This window comes from Hypanus sabinus, unplaced genomic scaffold (assembly GCF_030144855.1).
Source record: "Hypanus sabinus isolate sHypSab1 unplaced genomic scaffold, sHypSab1.hap1 scaffold_1483, whole genome shotgun sequence".
Taxonomy (NCBI): Eukaryota; Metazoa; Chordata; class Chondrichthyes; order Myliobatiformes; family Dasyatidae; genus Hypanus; species Hypanus sabinus.
Genome location: NW_026779557.1, coordinates 42,501 through 61,080, shown reverse-complemented (window position 1 = coordinate 61,080; position 18,580 = coordinate 42,501). Strand labels below are relative to the sequence as shown.

General features: G+C 50.1%; 1 protein-coding gene across 2 annotated transcripts; it reads right to left on the bottom strand.

Moving 5' to 3' along the window:
• Window positions 1-5,693: 5,693 nt before the first annotated feature.
• Window positions 5,694-18,536, bottom strand: LOC132387018 (killer cell lectin-like receptor subfamily B member 1B allele C). 2 transcript variants are annotated; one of them, XM_059959380.1, is made up of 9 exons: window positions 18,438-18,536; window positions 16,403-16,551; window positions 16,056-16,127; window positions 14,535-14,654; window positions 11,349-11,465; window positions 10,707-10,784; window positions 9,928-10,070; window positions 6,953-7,017; window positions 5,694-6,627 (listed from the first exon to the last, which is right to left on the bottom strand). In XM_059959380.1, exons 2-9 carry the CDS (start codon window positions 16,467-16,469, stop codon window positions 6,438-6,440), a joined length of 852 nt encoding a protein of 283 aa, XP_059815363.1. In that variant the 5' UTR covers window positions 16,470-16,551; window positions 18,438-18,536; the 3' UTR covers window positions 5,694-6,437. The 2 variants fall into 2 exon arrangements, with proteins under 2 accessions (XP_059815363.1, XP_059815364.1); XM_059959381.1 differs by lacking the exon at window positions 6,953-7,017 and having other exon boundaries at window positions 6,488-6,627.
• Window positions 18,537-18,580: the final 44 nt, after the last annotated feature.

Genomic DNA, 18,580 nt, shown 5'->3' with positions numbered 1-18,580 from the left:
TAGGTATATCAGGGGCTCTGACAGAAGTATTTGACATGTCATTAGAAAGGGAGGCACTTGACCCTGAGGGTCCTTCTACCTCAAGCTCTCTAATCAGATCAACATCCCGTCCAGAATAGCTGATCCCCAGTTGGGTTCAACCACGGGCTGCTCTGAAAAGCTAAACCGTAGGCTGTCCAGAAGTACCCCGCCTGGAATGCAGCACCAAGATGATTCTCCCAATTTACTTACATATTGTACCTCCCCCATATCGATTGCAGCATTGCCCTTTTGGCATGTGTTTTCTGCATCCCTTTATGCTTTGGAGGCCAGATCCTTACCACTGTTTGTGTGTTTGTATACAATTCTGATCAGATATTTTTACCCGAGCATTTCAGTATCCCTACCCTCAATGATTCAACACCGAGCGAGCCTAGGTCACTGATGAATGGACTCGGCCCGAAACGTCGTCTGTATTCTTTCCCATAGATGCTGCCCGGCCTGCTGAGTTCTTCCAGCACTTTTTGTCTGCTGCTTGGTTGTCATCTCTTTCTTATGACTTAATTCCGTTGTTACCAACAGAGTTCAGACGCCCTCTCTGCAATCCCGGCCTGCGTCTTCGACAGAATGTGTATTCTTGGACATTAAGCACCCAGCTAAATCTTTCAGCCATGATTCAGTGATGCCTGTAACATCGTACCTGCCTGCCTGCACAAGTGCTGCAAGTTCATCTTTGTGTTTTTGTTAGAGTGCGCAGTCAAATTCATCACCTTCTGACCTGTATTTATCCTTTTCGATATTGTCCACCTAATACGTTGCGGCTCATCCGATTAACTGCCATTTCCACCGATCAAAGGGCTCTCCTTACCACATATTGCCTCTGTTCCTAAACCAATTACCTCATCGCCAGCACTATTATCGGCATTCCCTACTTTTTTTTTTCACATTGGAATCTATACAGCTCAGGACACGAGTTGCACTGTGTTCATCCATATGATTCCGAACATCGTCTGAGGTGTTACAACCATCTGCCTCCACAAATTCTCCATAATCTGTTCCGGCAATCTGGCTCACATCCCTCTGCAACTGGTTCGATCCGGTGACTGTGAACTGTACAGTTTTCCTGTTTCTGGGCTCACTAGCGCGCGGCATGAGGAACAATCCTGAGATCAATACCCCGGACATCCTGCCCTTTAACTTAGAACCTAACTCCCTGTACTCCCTCCTCATATGTCCTATTCATGGCATTGATACCCACAAGGATCACCATTTGACTTGTTCTGCTCTGGGCCTGGGACTATCTGGACAACAGCAATGATAAGTCAAGCTGCGGTTTGTTGGCAACAGCTCAGCGTTCAGCACAGTCATTTCCTCAGTTCTCAGCAACAAGCTCCAAATTCTGAGCCGTTGCATCTCCCTCTGCAAAATGACGTTTGATTTCCTCATCGTGAAACCACAGTCCGTGCAGATCGATGTTAACATTTACGATCTACAGGTTGTGTTCAATTGGCAGAGAGGCTGCAGGCCTTAAACAGAGAGGGAAAATGGGCAAAGTAAGGGCAGATGGAATACAGTGTCTGGAAGTGTATGGCCATGCAAATTAACAGACAAAATGAATGGAAAGACTTAATTCCGTTTTTACCAACAGAGTTCAGACGCCCTCTCTGCATTCCCGGCCTGGGCCTCCGACAGAATGTGTATTCTTGGACATTAAGTTCTCAGCTACAGTCTTTCAGCCATGAATCAGTGATGCCTGCAACATCGTACATGCCTACCTGCACATTTGCTGCAAGTTCAGCTTTGTGTTTTAGTTAGAGTGCGCATTCAAATTCAACAAATTCTGACCTGTATTCACCCTTTTCGATATTGTCCACCTTATACGTTGCAGCTCATCCGATTAACTGCCATTTGCTCCAATCAATAGGCTCTCCTTACCACACATTGCCTCTGTTCGTAAACCAGTTACCTCATCGCCAGCACTATTATCGGCTCCCTACATGTTTTTTTTTTCACATTGGAATCTGTACAGCTCCGGACACGAGTTGCACTCTGTTCAACCATATGATTCCGAACATCGTCTGAGGTGTCACAACCATCTGCCTCCACAAATTCTCCATAATCTGTTCTGGCAATCGGGCTCACATCCCTCTGCAACTGTTTCGAGCCGGTGACTGTCAACTGTACAGTTTTCCTGGTTCTGGGCTCACTAGTGCGCGGCATGAGGAGCAATCCGGAGATCAATACCCCGGACATCCTGCCCTTTAACTCAGAACCTAACTCCCTGTACTCCCTCCTCATACGTCCTATTCATGGCATTGATACCCAGAAGGATCACCATTTGACTTGTTCTGCTCTGGGCCTGGGACCATCTGGACAACAGCAATGATAAGTCAAGCTGCGGTTTCTTGGCAACAGCTCAGCGTTCAGCACAATCATTTCCTCAGTTCTCTGCAACAAGCTCCAAATTCTCAGCCGTTGCACCCCCCTCTGCAAAATAACGTCTGATTTCCTCATCGTGAAACCACAGTCCGTGCAGATCGGTCATAACATTTCCGATCAGGTACAGGTACTATTGAATTAGCAGAGAGGCTGCAGGTCTTACACAGAAAGGTAAAATAGGCAAAGTAAGGGCAGATGGAATACAGTGCCTGGAAGTGTATGGTCATGCAAATTACTAGAAGACATAAAAGTATAGACTATTTTCTGAAAGAAAATCTACGATCGACGGCGCAAAGGGATTTGGAAGTCCTGATGGAGTCCCTCAAGGTTAATTTATAGGGGGAGTCGGTAGCTAAGAAGGCGAATGCAATTTTCGCATTCACTTCCACATGACGAGAATATAAGAGTGAAGATGTATTTATTTAAGTTTTACAAGGCAATGCAGAGGGTTCATGTGTGTCATTATGAGCAACGTTGGTGTCCTTATATAAAATGGATTTGCTGAAATTGGAAATCACACCACCAGAAGACATATGCTAAACATTAGGCCATTCAACCCACCGAAACTGCTTTGCTATTCCGTTCATGGCTGATCCCGGACCACAGATAATCCCATACGCCTCGCAATATAACTAGATGCCCTGACCAATCAGAAAACTGTCAAATGGCTTGTGGTAGAGCACTCCGCCTATTCGCTTCTCTCTGGATACAAATACCCTCTTTGCTTCTATTCTAACATGTCGCTCCGCAATTCTGTGTATGCGCCTTCTAGCTCTGGACATTCCCAGCAAAGGATACATCCTTTCCACATCGACCCTGTCTCGTCCTTTCAAACTTCGGTAGTCTCAACAAGATCATCACGCATTCTTCTAAATTCCAGTAGTTACAGGACTAAAGTAGCCGAACGCTCCTCATAGGTTAACCCCTTCATTTCCAGAATTATCTTCTTGAAACTCGTCTGGACTCTTTACGCCGACAACACGTCCTTTCTGCGATGTGGGGCCCAAATCTGTTGCCAATACTCCAAGTGCGGCCTTGTTGTTGCCTTATATACCCTCCCCGTTATCTCCTTGTATTTTTTATTCGTTTCCCCTTGAAGTAAACGTCAGCATAGCTTCTGCCTTCTTACCCCAGATTCATCCAATAAATTAAACTTTTTGGAGACCTGAACAAGGGATTCTAAGTCCCTCGTGCAGAGGGACTCCACAATTGTATAATATTCTTACCCATTGCTCCTTTTCCCAAAGGGCATGATCATACATTTCCCAACACCGTATTCCATACGGCACTTTCTTCCCATTTTCCCAGTATGTCTAATTCCTGTTGCAATAGCTTTGCTTCCTCAGTACTACCTACCGCTTCACCTATCTTTGTATCATCCGCAAATTTTGCAAGAAAGCGTCCAAATCATTATCCAAATAATTGTCAAACAATGTGAAAATAGTGGTTTGAATACTGACAGCTGAGGAACACCACTAGTCACCGGCAGGTAAACAGAAAAGGCCACTGTTATTCCCTCTCGCTGACTCCTGACTGCAGCCATTCCTCTATCCATGGCAGTATCCTTCCCGGAACGCCACAGGATTCTGTCTTGTTTAGGAGCCTCTTGTGTGACACCTCATTAAACTCCTTCTGAATTTCCAAGTAACAGGGAAACCGAAGTTACAGGAAAAGGCTGAAAAAAACTAGTTCTTTATTCTTTGGAGCGTAGAATGTTGAGAGCAGACATGATAAAGGAATTTAAAATAATGAGGGAATAGATCGAGTTGACGTGGATAGGCTTTTTCGATTGAGAGTAGGGGAAATGCAAACAAGAGGACATGATTTGAGAGTTAGAGGGCAAACGTTTAAGGGTAACACGAGGGCGAATTTCTTTACTCAGAGAGTTGTCGCTGTGTGGAATGAGCTTCCAGTAGAAGTAGTAGAGGCAGTTTCGGTATTGTCATTTAAGTAAAATTGGACAGCTCTATGGACAGGAAATGAATGGAGGGTTATGGGTTGAGTGCGGGCGAGTGGGACTAGGTGAGTGTAAGCGTGCGGTCTTTGTTATATGATTATAAGAGAAACGTAAGAGTTTAAGAAGCTTCAAGTGTAAGGAGAGAAATTTGATATGATTTCAAAAGCACAATGAGTGTAAAATCACTTTATCTGAAAGTTTGTAGTTATCCAAATAAGGTCAATGAACTTATGGCACAAATCAGTGCAAATGTGAATGATTCAGTGGCCATTATAGAGACGTGGCATTTGGGTGGAGAGGATAGCAAATTAAATATCCAGGTTATATCGGTTAATACAGAGCGATAGGCAGAAGGTCAAAGAGGGCGGGTAGCGTTCTTAATTATGGATGAGATCAGGGCGATTGTGAGAGATAACATAATTAGTGGGAAAAATATCACTGGTGTGTTTTGTCAATTGATCAGCGAATAATATCATACAGTGTCACAGGCAGGACACAGAGGAATATCTGAAACTTGTAAGAATGGAATAGCAGTTATCATGGAGGACTTTATCTTGCACAATCAATTTGTTCGAGGCAGTCTTGAGCATGACTACCTAGACTGCGGCCGTGATGGCTTTCCGGAACAGCATGCTGTTTAACCGACAAGGGAACGTGCATCCAAGTTCGGCAGTCCCATTCCCTGGAGTATGGAGAGCTGTTACTTTCCATTTGAGACTCAGACTGCCATTCATTGCCTACACATTCCTCAGTGGAATGTCTGTAGTTAAAAGACTCGTGTTGAGCACTCAGTGCACAACCGTAAGAGTTTCATTTCATCTTTGGATTTATTTACTCTAGTCTTGGTAATTTCCAATCTGAGTATGAGTGTATTCTAGACCTGACTCTGCACGTACCATCACCACCGTCCAAATCTCTCTCTTTACAGAAGGGATTACATCGTCAGGAGTTTGAGGAGATGTGGTCTGTCACTGAAAACTCGCGAGTTCCTCCTGATGTACGGCGGAGAGCATTCTGGTTTGTCGCATCGCCGCCTGGTGTGGAGGCTGCAACGCACAGGGTCGCCAGAGGGTGCAAAGGGTTCCAGATAGAGCCAACTCCATCACAGGCACAACCCTCCCCTCCAACGAGGACATCTTCATCAGGGACCGCATCCATTACTGAAGACCCTCACCAACCGGGAAATGCCCTGCCATCATTCGTGCCATCGGGGAGGAGGTACAGGAGCCTGGCGACCCGCAGTCAACCATTTGAAACAAGATACTAACTTTCCACCATTAGATTACTAAATCCATCAGCACGCTCGATATTCCCCAATTTGATGTATTTATTAATTTTTGGAACACATTAAATTTACATCTTTGCACAGTACTGATTGTACAAATGATCAGCTCTACGGTGGGGTAAGTCACAGACAATAAATCAGATGATGATTCCCATGACAAACACGCGATGCAGATAGACAGGACATGTGGCACGCTGGTCCTCTCTGAGTACAGGAGTCGGGAGGTCACATTGCAGTTGTACAAGACATCGGTGAACCGACACCTGGAGTACTGTGTTCGGTTCTGGTCGCCCTGCTGTAGGAAAGATGAGCTGGAAAGAGTGCAGAGGGAGATTAAGAGGATGTTGCCGGGATTCGCGTGGCTGAGTTGTGGAAACCGGGCTGGCGTGAGGAGTTTATTCTTTGGGGAGCAAGGGTGACATTATAGGGTATAAAACCTCGAGGGGCGTAGATAGAGTGAATGCGCCCAGTCGTTTACCCCAGGGTGAGGAATATGTGGAATAGAGTGCCCAAGAGTGTGGTGAGAGTGGGTGGAGAAGAGGGAGATAGGTAACAGAGAAGGGGGTGTGGAGAACGGTGCAGAGGGAGAGAAGAGTGGGATAGATGGCGAGAAAGAAGGAGATTGGTGGAGAAAAATGAATGTAGGAGAGTGTTGGGGGGAAGGAGATGCGAGTTGTGTAGGAGAATGGTTGGGGGAGGGACAGAGTGGGAGTAAAGGGACTGTGAGGATAAGAGTGGTGCAGAGAGACGGGGGAGGAAAACGGATTGTAATGTGATTCAAGTTGTTCTTAGGGACTGTTGACAGAGATCCTGGATCTTTTCGGGAATATGCTTGAACAAATGTTCAGACTTCTCGCAGATGAAATGGTGTTGACCATTGCAAAGGTCCCTCCATTGTTTCGAGTCGCAGTTACCGCAGGCGGACGTTCCACTGTAATGCTTGTACATAAGACTGGAAACCGCTTCCCTATCAAAGAAGGATAAACAATTTCAACAGGGTCGAAACAGCTCCAGGAGGTCACCCGAGACATTCATCAAACTAACGCCACTGCATCGCACTTTTAACACAGCCCCGTGTCGGTCTCCAAACTAAACCCGCTTACCCGGTATATCCCCACAGAAACGTATTGTTCCCCAAACTAACGCCACCGCCACTCACTCTACCCCACAGCCCCGTGTCAGAATCTGATCTACGACTGTGAGCCCCTCATTTCCCACAGTCCCAGTGTGTCTCCAAACGCATCCCACTGACGCCGTCCCAAGCCACAGGCCAGTAAAATTCCGAATCTCACCCGTGTGCGCATTTTGCAATCCAATATGTTCTGTCTTGATGAACGAGAGCGTTTGAAACAGCATTCTGCGAAATGAAACTTATTTTATTAATGTTAAGAATGACCCTCGCTTAATGCCTGAATCTGGCAGTGTGAGGAATATGGGTCTAGAGAGAGAGGGATCTTCACTCTGCATCTGACCTTCTGAGTGTGTGAAGGGGCGGTGCGGAGGGAGATTCACTTTGTGTCTGACCCCGGGAGTGTGTGATGGGACGGTGTGGAGTGATTTCACTCTGTGTTTGACCCCGGGAGTGTGTGATGGGACAGTGTGGAGGGCGATTCACTCTGTGTCTGACCCCGGGAGTGTGTGATGGGAAGGTGTGAAGGGAGACTCACTCCGTGTCAGACCCCGGGAGTGGGTGATGGGACGGTGTGGAGGAGCTTCACTCTGCGTCTGACACTGAGAGTGTGATGGGAGGATGTTGAGGAAGCGAGGAAGCTTCAGTCTGTGTCTGATACATCGAGTGTGTGAGGGGGCGGTGTGGAGTAAGATTCACTCTGTGAATGATCCCTGAAGTGTGTAATGGGATGGTGCAGAGGCATGGCCACTCCCTGCCTGACCTCGGGAGTGTGTAATGCGAAGGTGCAGTGGAAGATTCACGCTGCATGAACCCGGGAGCGTGTGATCGAACGGTGTGGAGAGAGTTTCACTCAGGGTATATCTCTGGAGACAGACTGTCCACAGGCATCTTCTATAATCCCAATGACTCCCATAACTACCTTGATTATACCGATTCCTACCCTGCCAAATGTAAAAATGCTATTCCCTATTCCCAGTCCCTCCGACTCCACCGCATCTGCTCCCTAGAGGACGCTTTCCGTCCCAGAACATTCCAAATATCCTCTTTCTTTAAGAACCGTGGTTTCCCTTCTGCCGTCATCAATGATGTCCTCACCCGCATCTCCTCCATTTCCCGCACTTCGATCCTCACCCCATCCTCCCGTCACTACAACAAGGACTGTATTCCCCTTGTCCTCACCTACCAACCCACCAGCCTCCGGATCCAACATATTATCCTCAGCAACTTCCACCACCTTCAACAGGACCCCACCTCTAAGGACGTCTTTCCCTCTGTACCGCTCTCTGCTGTTCGCAGGGATCGGTCCCTCCGCGACTGCCTGGTCCACACGTCCCTCCCCACAGATCTCCCACCTGGCACTTATCCTTGCAAGTGCAGGTGCTGCACTTGTCACAACACCTCCTGTCTTACCAGCATTCAGGGCCCCAGACAGTCCTTCCAGGTGAGGCAACACCTCACTTGTGAGTCTGTTGCCGTCATCGATTGCATCCGGTGTTCCCGGTGCGGCCTTATCTACAGCGGCGGGAACCGACGCAGATTAGGGGACCGCTTCGTCGAGCACCTCCGCTCTGTCCGCCACAACTGACGGGATCTCCCATTTGCCACCAACTTCACCTCCCCTTCACATTTCCATTCGGACGTGACCATACATGGCCTCCTCGATTGCCATGATGAGGCCAAACTCAGGTTGGAGGAACAACAGCTCATCTACCGTCTGGGTAATCACCAGCCCTTTGGTATGATCATGGAATTTTCGAACTTCCGGTAAATCCCTCCCTCTCCCTTCCCCCATCCCACTTTCACTCTGCCTCCTTTTCCAACTGCCTATCACCTCTGTCAGGGTTCTGTCTTCTACTACTTATAGTGCTTTCCCCTTACATTCCTTCTTCAACTTTCCTGCCTATCCACTCCCTGCTTCCCTTGCCCCACCACTTGATCTTTCCTCTGTTTTGTTTTTCACCTGGGAGCTTCCCACCCTCCACCCCCCCCCCCCACCTTCCTTACAGGGCCCCTGCACTCTCCCTCTTCAGTTCTGCGGAATGGTCTCGGCCCGGAAAAGTGACAGCTCGTTTCCACGGATGCTGCCCGATCTGCTGAGTTCCTCCAGCGTGTTTGTACGGGATCTTCAGTCGGTGACTCACTCCGAGATTGTGAGATGGGATGATGTGTGGTGGGAGGGTTTGGAGGGAGCTTCACTCAGATGTGCACCAGGGACTGTGTGACGGTATTATGCAGAGGTAGCTTCACCCTGTACCTGACACTGCCAGGTCGTCATTGGCCGATGTGGAAGGAGCTTCACACAATGCCTCTTCGTGGGGATTTTGTTCATGGGACGGTGTGGTGTTCAATTTGCTTTGTGTCTGATGCCGTTAGCGTGGGATGGGAAAGTGGAGGTTCACTGTGTGGCTGAACTAAGGAAAATTTGAAGCGACGGTATGAAGAAAACCTCACTATGTGTCTCACACCGGGAGAGTGTGATGGGACAGTGTGGAGGGAGATTCACTCTGTGTTTGTCCCAGGGAGTGTGTGATGGAACGGTGTGGAGGGAGATTCACTCTGTGTCTGACCCAGGGAATGTGTGATGGAACGGTGTGGAGGGAGATTCACTCTGTGTCTGACCCCGGGAGTGTGTGATGGGATGGTGTGGAGGGAGATTCACTCTGTGTCTGACCTAGGGAGTGTGTGATGGAACGGTGTGGAGGGAGATTCGGTCTGTGTCTGACCCCGGGAGGGTGTGATGGGACGGTGTGGAGGGAGATTCACTCTGTGTCTGACCCCGGGCGAGCGTGACGGGACGGTGTGGCGGGAGATTCACTCTGTGCCTGACCCCGGGAGTGTCTGATGTCACGGTGTGGAGGGAGATACACTCTGTCTGACTCAGGGTGTGTGTTAGGGGACAGTGTTGAGGGAGATTCACGCTGCCTAACACCGGGAATGTGTGAACGGACTGTGTGGACGTACATTCACTCTGCGTCTGACTCCGGGTGTGTGTGACGGGACGGTGTGGTGTGAGATTCACTCTATATCTGACTCCGGGTGTGTGTGAGGGGACAGTGTGGAGGGAAATTCACTCTGTGCTTGATCCGGCACGTTTGAGATTGTTGCGAAAAATGGCCCTCTCGGTGTGAAACATACCTCCTCCTCTTTTGAATTTATTTCCAGCAATCTTGCATCAAAGTTTGAACAATTTTTCTTCGCTCCATCGTAAGATGTTTCCAACGTGGATATGAAATAACAGCGGTCTTCATTTTTGATCCAGTCCTGGGAACACGATTGCTCTGGAAATCAGGATCAAGTAAAGTGAATTCCCAGCACATCGACCCATCACACAGCCCCGCAGTCAGATGCAACATAAAATGACTGCACAACATTACATCACAAACTCCGATAGTCAAAACGCTGTAAGATGCTCACTTCACAATCTCAGGTTACTCAGACAAGGAGGCAATCAGAATAAGATGGAAGGTCTCGATTCGCCATCTAATTGCTCAATTAGTCTCAGAATCACAGTCAAGTTATCTCCGCGCCCTCGCATCACGCATTCCCGGGTCAGACACAGAGTGAATCTCCCTCCACACAGTCACATCACACACGTCTGTGATCAGACACAGAGTGAATCTCCCTCCACACAGTCACATCACACACTCCTCGGGTCTCTCTCTCTCTCTCTCTCTCTCTCTCTCTCTCTCTCTCTCTCTCTCTCTCTCTCTCTCTCTCTCTCTCTCTCTCTCTCTCTCACTTTCCAATTCTTGAGCCACGCATTGTCGTCTCGAATCTGTTGTGTCCTATGCCAACGGTGTTGGGACGGTGTGGACGGAGCTTCACTCAGTGTCTGACCTCAGTGGTGTTGTTTCGGACCGTCCGGGGCCCCACCCTGTGATGCCGAGGCAGGTAGGAGTCCGTTGTTGCCTCACCTCTACTAGTTTTCAGGAATTGGCAGAGTATCTGTTGGTTTCGGTTGGAGGTGATTTGAGACTGACGTATCTGTAACACTGAGAGAGATGGTGAACCACTTTTATCGTTAACAGTGATTTCTGAGATATTGTCACGGTGCGGTACGGTTCATGTTGAAAAGCGTGTACGTTTCAAAGTGAGTGGTGACACAGTGTCACTTTCAAGGGCGTGTCAGTGTCTCTCAGAGTTGTGTTCTGGTGTCGCCTTGAGTAGTGTATCAGTAGCACGGACAGAGGTATGTCGATCTTACTGTGAGGGGTATGTTGTTGTCATTGTGAGTGTCATGTCTGTGTCACTGTGAGGGCTGTGTTCGTGTCACGGTTAGGGGTGTATCTGTGTCGCGTACAGAGGCGTGTCAGTGTTACGGTGAAGGTATTGTTGATGTTATTGTGAATGGTATCTCGGTTTCACTGTGAGACTGGATTGTGTTACGGTACAGGCCGTATTATTGTCACGGTTAAGGGGTGTGTCTTTGTCACGGTGATGTGTGTGTCGGTGTGACGTTGAGGATGGTGTCGGCATCACTCCGAAGTTTTACGCTACCTCATCATTCCACTCTGTTAGTTTATGTTCTGACTCTATCCGGAGCCCGTTCGACTCACCATAGATCGAGAGCCCGGCCACTATCGCGATAAGGGCGGATGCAACGAGACAGAATAGGCAGATCTTCCGGTACGGTGTATTTCCGATGTTCTCTTTTGACTCCCGTTTATGTGGACCTGTGGAGAGAACATTCAGCGTGTGTGTGAATTCAGCAGTGACCCGCTCTGGGATCCGTTGCACCCACCATCGGCGCTCTCTCCTTCCACCCTCCCTCCCTCAATCAAATCTACTTACAGCCGTCCTTGTTCGCAGCCCAAATTCCTTGTGCTGGCAAAGTCTGTCTAATGTCTAACTTAATCGAGAGTCATTTTATTCTCTCTCTCGAAGGTAATCGATGAAGCTGTAGTCGTGAATGTTGCCGACGTGAACTTCACTGGGGGGTTTGACCATATCCCTCAGGGGAGCCTTACCCAGAGAGATCATGATACATGGGATCCACGGGGAAACGGCCGTTTTGATCCAGAGGTTTCTATTTTTCACAAATGTATTATTGTTTGCAAGCTTTGTAATTTTTTTCACACATGGGATATATGACTGTACTGCTGGACTAACATGTTGTGGGGATATTCGTGGAATCATTGTCTTTCTTTGTTTTGTGCCTGCGCCAGGCAGGAGTGCGGTACGGTAACGCAGTGGTTAGCACAGCGCATCACAATAACAGAGACGCGGGTTCATGACATGAATAAAAATGGGGTGAGTGGGCTGGTAAGAACGGAGGCGACCCAAACATTAAAAATTCTATTATATTTACAGGAAGTTCTATTGATATGAAGGGTATTAATAAGACTGAAAGAGTGCAGAGAAGGTTTACAACGACCCAGTGATACGGGTACGAAATTCCCTGGAAGTGTAGTCGAAGTTAGTCAGGAACCTTTGGGAGTCTTGTCGAAGAGGGACCAAGGGGTACAGGGACAAGGTTCGTTGAAAGTGGGATCACGGGTAGACAGGGACCCTGGGGTGTGTTGTACGACAGAGATACCCAGAGGTACAGGTATACCATTCCCTGCAAGTGGAGTCACGTGGTGTCAAGTAGACGCGGATACTGAGAATACGTTATCAGCGCTGGAAGAACTCAGCAGGCCAGGCAACATCCACAGAAAAGAGTAGCCAACGTTACGGGCCGGGAACCTTCATCAGGAATGGGGGGGGGGGTAAAGTGAGGGCCGAAGCCCAGTAATAGAAATAGGGGAGGGGGAAGATCTAGAGGCGCCAGGTGGAAAACCAATCCAAGGAAAGATAAAGGGGGAGAGGGTAAGCATTAAAGAACTGTAGAAATAAAGAAGCAGAAAGTTTAAAGGGGAGAGAGGTAGAGAGGAACCTTGGATAGGGGAAGGGGTAGGGGGAGGGATTTACCAGAATATGGAGAATTCAATGTTCATACCACCAGGCTGGAGACTACCCAGACCGTATATGAGGTGCTGCCCCTCCAATCTGAGTTTGGCCTTATCATGGCAGTAGAGAAGGCCGTGTGTGGACATCGGAATGAGAAGGTGAAGCAGAGTTGAAGTGGGTGGCAACCGGGAAATCCTGTCCATTGTGACGGACGGAGCGGAGTTGCTCGACGAAGCGGTCCCGCAATCTGTGTCGGGTCTCGTTGATGTAGAGGAGGCCGCACCGGGAACCCCGGATGCTACTGAAGACTCCGGCAGACTCGCAGTTGAATTGCTGCATCACCTGGAAGGACTGTCTGGGGCCCGGAATGGTGGTAAAAGGGGAGGTGTGGGGACAGGTGCAGCATTTGCGCTTGCAGGGATAAGTTCCAGGTGGGAGTTCTGTGGGGAGGGACGTGTGGACCAGGTAGTCGCGGAGGGAACGATCCCTGCGAAAAGCTGAGAGTGGTAGAGAGGGAAAGTTGTGCTGGGTGGGGGCGGAGTTTGTGCTCCTGTTGAAGTTGTTGGGGGACTACTTCGAGCACCTCCGCTCCGTCCATCACAATAGACAGGACCTCCCGGTTGCCACCCACTTCAACTCTGCCTCTCATTCCCAACTAGGTATGTCCATACATGGACTCCTCTACCGACATGATGAGGCCAAACTCAGGTTGGTGGAGCAACACCTCATCTACCGTCTGGGTAGACTCCAGCCTGGTGGTATGAACATTGAATTGTCCAATTTCCGGTAATTCCCTCCCCGTTCCCCTTCCCCTATCCCAGGTCCCTCCCTGCCTCTTTCCGCTTTCAACTATTTGCTTTGTTATCTCTACAGTTCTTTCATGCTTTTCCCCTCCCCCGCTAATCCTTCCTCAGATTGGTTTTCCAGCTGGCGGCCCTAGGCCCTACACCCTCCCCTATCTCTATTACTGGGCTTCGGCCCTCTCTTCTCTCCCATTTCTGATGGATGATCTCGGTCCGAAACGTTGGCTCCTCTTTTCTCGCGAATGCTGACTGGCCTGCTGAGTTCTTCCAGCGTTGTGTACGTATAGTTTAATCAACAGCTTCTGCAGTTGTATTTTGTTGTTTAGACACGGATACTGGCGAGTGTGGTAGAGCAGAGCGACCCGGGTATACAGACACACGGTTCATTGCTAATGGAGTCACAGGTGAACTGAACGGTGAAGAAGGCGTTTGATACGCTGGACTTGATACGCGCTAAGTACGGGAGCCGGGAGGTCACGTTGCAGTTCTTCAAGACGTCGGGGACGCCGCACTTGGAGCAGGTCGTTCAGGATTGTTCGTCCTGCTGTGGGGAAGACACCATGGGCTGGATGGAAAGAGGCCAGAGGGAGGTTTACGAGGATGTTCCCAGGACTGGAGGCCGAGCTTGGTTCAGGTTTGTTCGTCCTGCTGTGGAGAAGACACCATGGGGCTCGATGGAAAGAGGACAGAGGGAGGTTTACGAGGATGGTCCCAGGACTGGAGGTCAGGCAGGTCGGGCCGATATTACTTACAGTGTACGGAGGACCATACAGAGGTGTATGAAACCGAGAGGGGCTCAAATAGGGCGAAGCAGCACATCTAGCCGAATCGAGTACGAGAGCGCAAGGGTCTCAGATTAGAAAGGAAATAAATTTGATTGGATCCCCTAGTGACAAACCTTTCAACCTCTGTGATGTTCTGAATGTGGATCGAGCTGCCAGATAATGGTGATTGAGGGAGATGAATTTGAATCATTAAATAACCGCACATGCACTTCTGAGTATAACCTGTGACCTTCTCCACAATGACGTCAGTAATGTGAACTCTGACCTGTGTGGCCACTGTTTGGCAGCTTTCGGGCTTCCGAGGCATTTGGAGGAGACTCATCCTCTTTGATGAGGGGCTCGTCTTTCGGAAAGTTCAGCTCTGCGTAGGTGGAGGTCAGGCCGTCTGAGAGAGAGAGCGAGGAATGATGAGAGAGAAGGAAATAGATGCAGCAGCGATCGGCAGAGAATGGAGGGAGTGATGACACAGAAGGACAGCTGTGTGAGAGGGTGAATTGAGGGGGAGAGATAAGGCAGGGCTAGACGGTGAGGGAACGGGGGAAGAGATAGGTGGGAAGGGCGGGTAAATGTGAGAAAGAAAATAGGGAGGAGATAATAAGTATGGGAGGGGTGAGAGAGCGGCGTTAGAGGGGGACGGAGAGATCTGAGTGATATTGCAGAGATGGGAAAGTGAGTGAAGGAGAAAGGTTGGAGAGAGAGGCAGGCGAGACAGAGGTAGACAAAGGGGAAGAGAAAGGCAAGACAGCATGAGTGAGAGGGAGAAAAGGGGTAGAGCGGAGAGAGAAGAGCCGGGGATGGCCGGAGAATCAGCGACAGGGAGAACAGGAAGAGAGTGAAGGATGGAGAGAGGGGGAGGGTTGGATTTAGAGGGAGGTGAAAGAGTGAGGAAAGATAGAGTGGGCGAGAGCGAGGGAGACAACGGGAATAAGAGAAGATGAAAGCGGTGAGTTTAGACAGTGAGAGCTGTGAGGGAAGTGGAGAGTGAGGGAGAGTAGGGAAAAGGGGCAGGCGTACGGATATGGAGAATGTGAGGGAAGTGAGAGGGGAGCGTGAGAGATAGAGAGGGGGAATGAGAGAAGAGTATTGATAAACGGTGAGGTTACGAGAGTGTGGCCAGTGTGATGGGAAGGGACGGACGAAGAGACTGGTAAAGCGTTCTGGAAAAGAGGAGAGGGTTGAGAGGAGAGGGGACTGGGAGACGGGACAGGGGAACGAGAGGGGTGGAGGGTGAGGAGGAGAGGGAGGAAGAAAAAAGAGGCGAGAAGGAGGATTAGAAGGTAGAGGGAGCCATTCAAATGTTAATCAGCGTCCTCTCCTAAAAGCCTCTTCAATTGCGCCCCTTCTTCACCACCCCTCCCAGAACATTCCGCACCGATTGACCCGCCCCGAGGGATCGCTCTTCACAGACCCCTCCCAAGGCGCTCCCAGTACTTCGTGACCACCCCCACACAGAGTGCTCTCTCCTCGATATGCCTTTCTCCTCCTATAGCAACCCACCCTCACCCCATCACACAGCTGTCCACCCACACCTACCATCACGGAAACAACATCCGCACCAAACACTGCCACCCGCTTCAACGGCGCTCCATCCTCACCGTACCTCCCAGCGCGCACCCTCAACACCGACCCTCACTGAGCCCCCGCCTCATCTTCTCCACCACGCGTCCCTTCTGCCTTATTCTACACCAGGCAATCGCTGGGGTTTACTATACCCTTGCCCTGATATCTGTCGACAGGAATGGACACGTCACCCATATAGCGTCAAACCAACATAGATGAAACTAACCTTCATCTCTGCGAACCCGGGGCGCCGAGAGGGACGTGACATCAAGTTCCACGTACGATACATCAGGTTCATCTGGGGACAGAGCAGCGAGGGTCAGACACAGAGTGAATCTCCCTCCACACCGTCCCATCACACACTCTGGTGGTATGAGACAGCGTGAAGCTCTCCCCAGCCAGTTAAACCAGATATCCTTAGCTTAAAGTACAGCGTAACGCTCCCTCGGCGCCGGCCTACCACACCTCCCAACCTCTCGGGGGTCAGGCACAGAGAGTGTCCACACTGCCCCAGCGCTCACTGTCTGGTATAGAAACGGCGGGAAACTCCCTCCCTCTTCCCGCCCCACTCACCTCCCGAAGGGGCCTGTGAATCAGTTCCTGCGAGATGCCTCCTCGCAATGGTCTCGTTCTCGTCCATCGTGTCGTGTCTCCGAGATCAGGAAGGGGATGGAACCGTCGGTAGAGGAAACCCGTGGAGGCGGATTGTGGCCCACCAACACCTGATGGAGAGAGACCGAGAGCAGTAAGACGATGTGCAGGGAGGAGAGAGATTGTTGGTGTGGGAGGTGGAGGACGAGAAGGATGAGAGGTCCGGGAGCGGAGAAATAGAAGGGGAGGACAGATTTGGAGAGCAAATTGGGGAAGAGTGCAGACAATGGAGAGAGAGAATGAGTGAAGGAATGGAAGGAGGGGATTACAGAGGGATGGCTGGAGTGCGGAAGATATTCGTATTTGTGTCATAGAAACTCTACTGTCCTGGAGATCGTCACCCCAGCCCCAACCCGTCCATCACTGGGTCCTGGACGGTCTCAATGCAACTGCTCATCGCCAGGGCTGCGGCACCAGACCCTCTGTCTGCGAGAAACGGCGGCTGCAGGAAACACGCCCAGCACAGACCGAGATGAGTGAGCCGCCTCCCTCCGAGTGAAGAAAACAGTCCCTCTCCAAACTCGCTCCCTCCAAAGGGGTTCTTTGTCTTCTACGTCCTCTATATCTCCGTTCACTATACTATGGCATTCTGTCTGTCACTTTCCCTCGCTCTCCCTCTCTCGTTCTCCGTCTTCCCCATCCCCCTTTCCTATTTTCACCCCTTTCCCTGCATTACTCTTACAGTTCCCTATCTCACTCCCTCTACTACCACCACACCCACCACCCTTTGTCCTTTCCAATCCACCTTCCAACTCTCTTCCCTCCCCCACACCCACCTTACCCTTCTCCCCCTCTCTCCCCATCGCCATCAACTTCCCAATTACAGTATGGTAACACACTCTGTCCCACAGCACACTGTTCTCCCTACAATTTCCACTTCTCTTACCAGGGGTTAGTTGCTTCTTGGCCCAGCCGTCATTCACATTATCCGATTCTCCATTACCCGCCTTCCACTCGTTCACCTCATCTCCCTTCACCCTTTCCCTACCTCTCCTCCACAGCGTTTAACGCTTCCCCTTCTTCTCCACTTCCACACCGCTCCTCATTCCTGCTCCCATGGCTCCTCCATGCCACCTGCCCTCCATCCCTCACCTCCCTTGTCCCTCACTCTCCACTCTCACTCTTCACCCGATCCTTCGCTCTCTCTCTCATCATTCCTCCCACCATCACCAACTCGCTGCCTTCAGCCGTTTTCAAATTATTGACGCGTGTCTGCCTCAGAGTTTCCGTTGTGTGTGTGTGTGTGTCTGTGTGTGTGAGAGAGAGAGAGAGAGAGAGACAGAGAAGAGAGAGAGGAGAGAGAGGAGAGAGAGAGGAGAAGAGAGAGAGTGAGAGAGAGAGGAGAGAGAGAGGAGAGAGTGAGAGAGAGAGAGGAGGGAGGGAGAGAGAGAGAGAGAGAGAGAGAGAGAGAGAGAGAGAGAGAGAGAGAGAAGAGAGAGAGAGAGAGGAGGGAGGGAGAGAGAGAGCGCGAGACACTCCTCTTTCCACCCAGTTTCAACATTCTCCCTTCTCCACTCTTCCCCAACGGCCTTCCTATTCTCTTTTACCCCTCCAACACCCCTATCGGCGTGACCAAGAGATATTTTCCCCCACAAACGCACCCATGTTCTCAGGACATTTTCCACGTCCCTTCCGGCTTTCCGACGGTGGAGAAGGGGATGAAAGTTCTTTCTCTCGGGACACCAAACGTCTTTCACAGTCTCCCATTTTCCCCCGTTCCCCGCACGCCCCCTCGATCCATCTCCCTCATTCCTTTCACTGCAGCTTCCATCCTCACGCTCTTTCACACCACTTTTCTCCCACCACAATTTTCATCTTGCCCTTCCCCTGTCTTCTTCCTCCCTGGCACTCTTCGCGGCAGCCCTCTCCCTCACTCCAGACCCTCATCCCTCTTTCTGTCCCGCTCCCCTCATTCTTCACTCTCACACCTCACCCGGTCTTTTTCTGTCCCGCTCACCATTTATCCCCTTCCCACAACTTATCTACATTTCGCCGTTTCAGAAGTCCTGAATTGCGTGTCTGCCTCAGAGTTTGTGTGTGTGTGTGTCTGTCTGAGAACCGTTGTGCTGCGGAAGGAAGAGGAAGGAAAGGGCGGCGAGG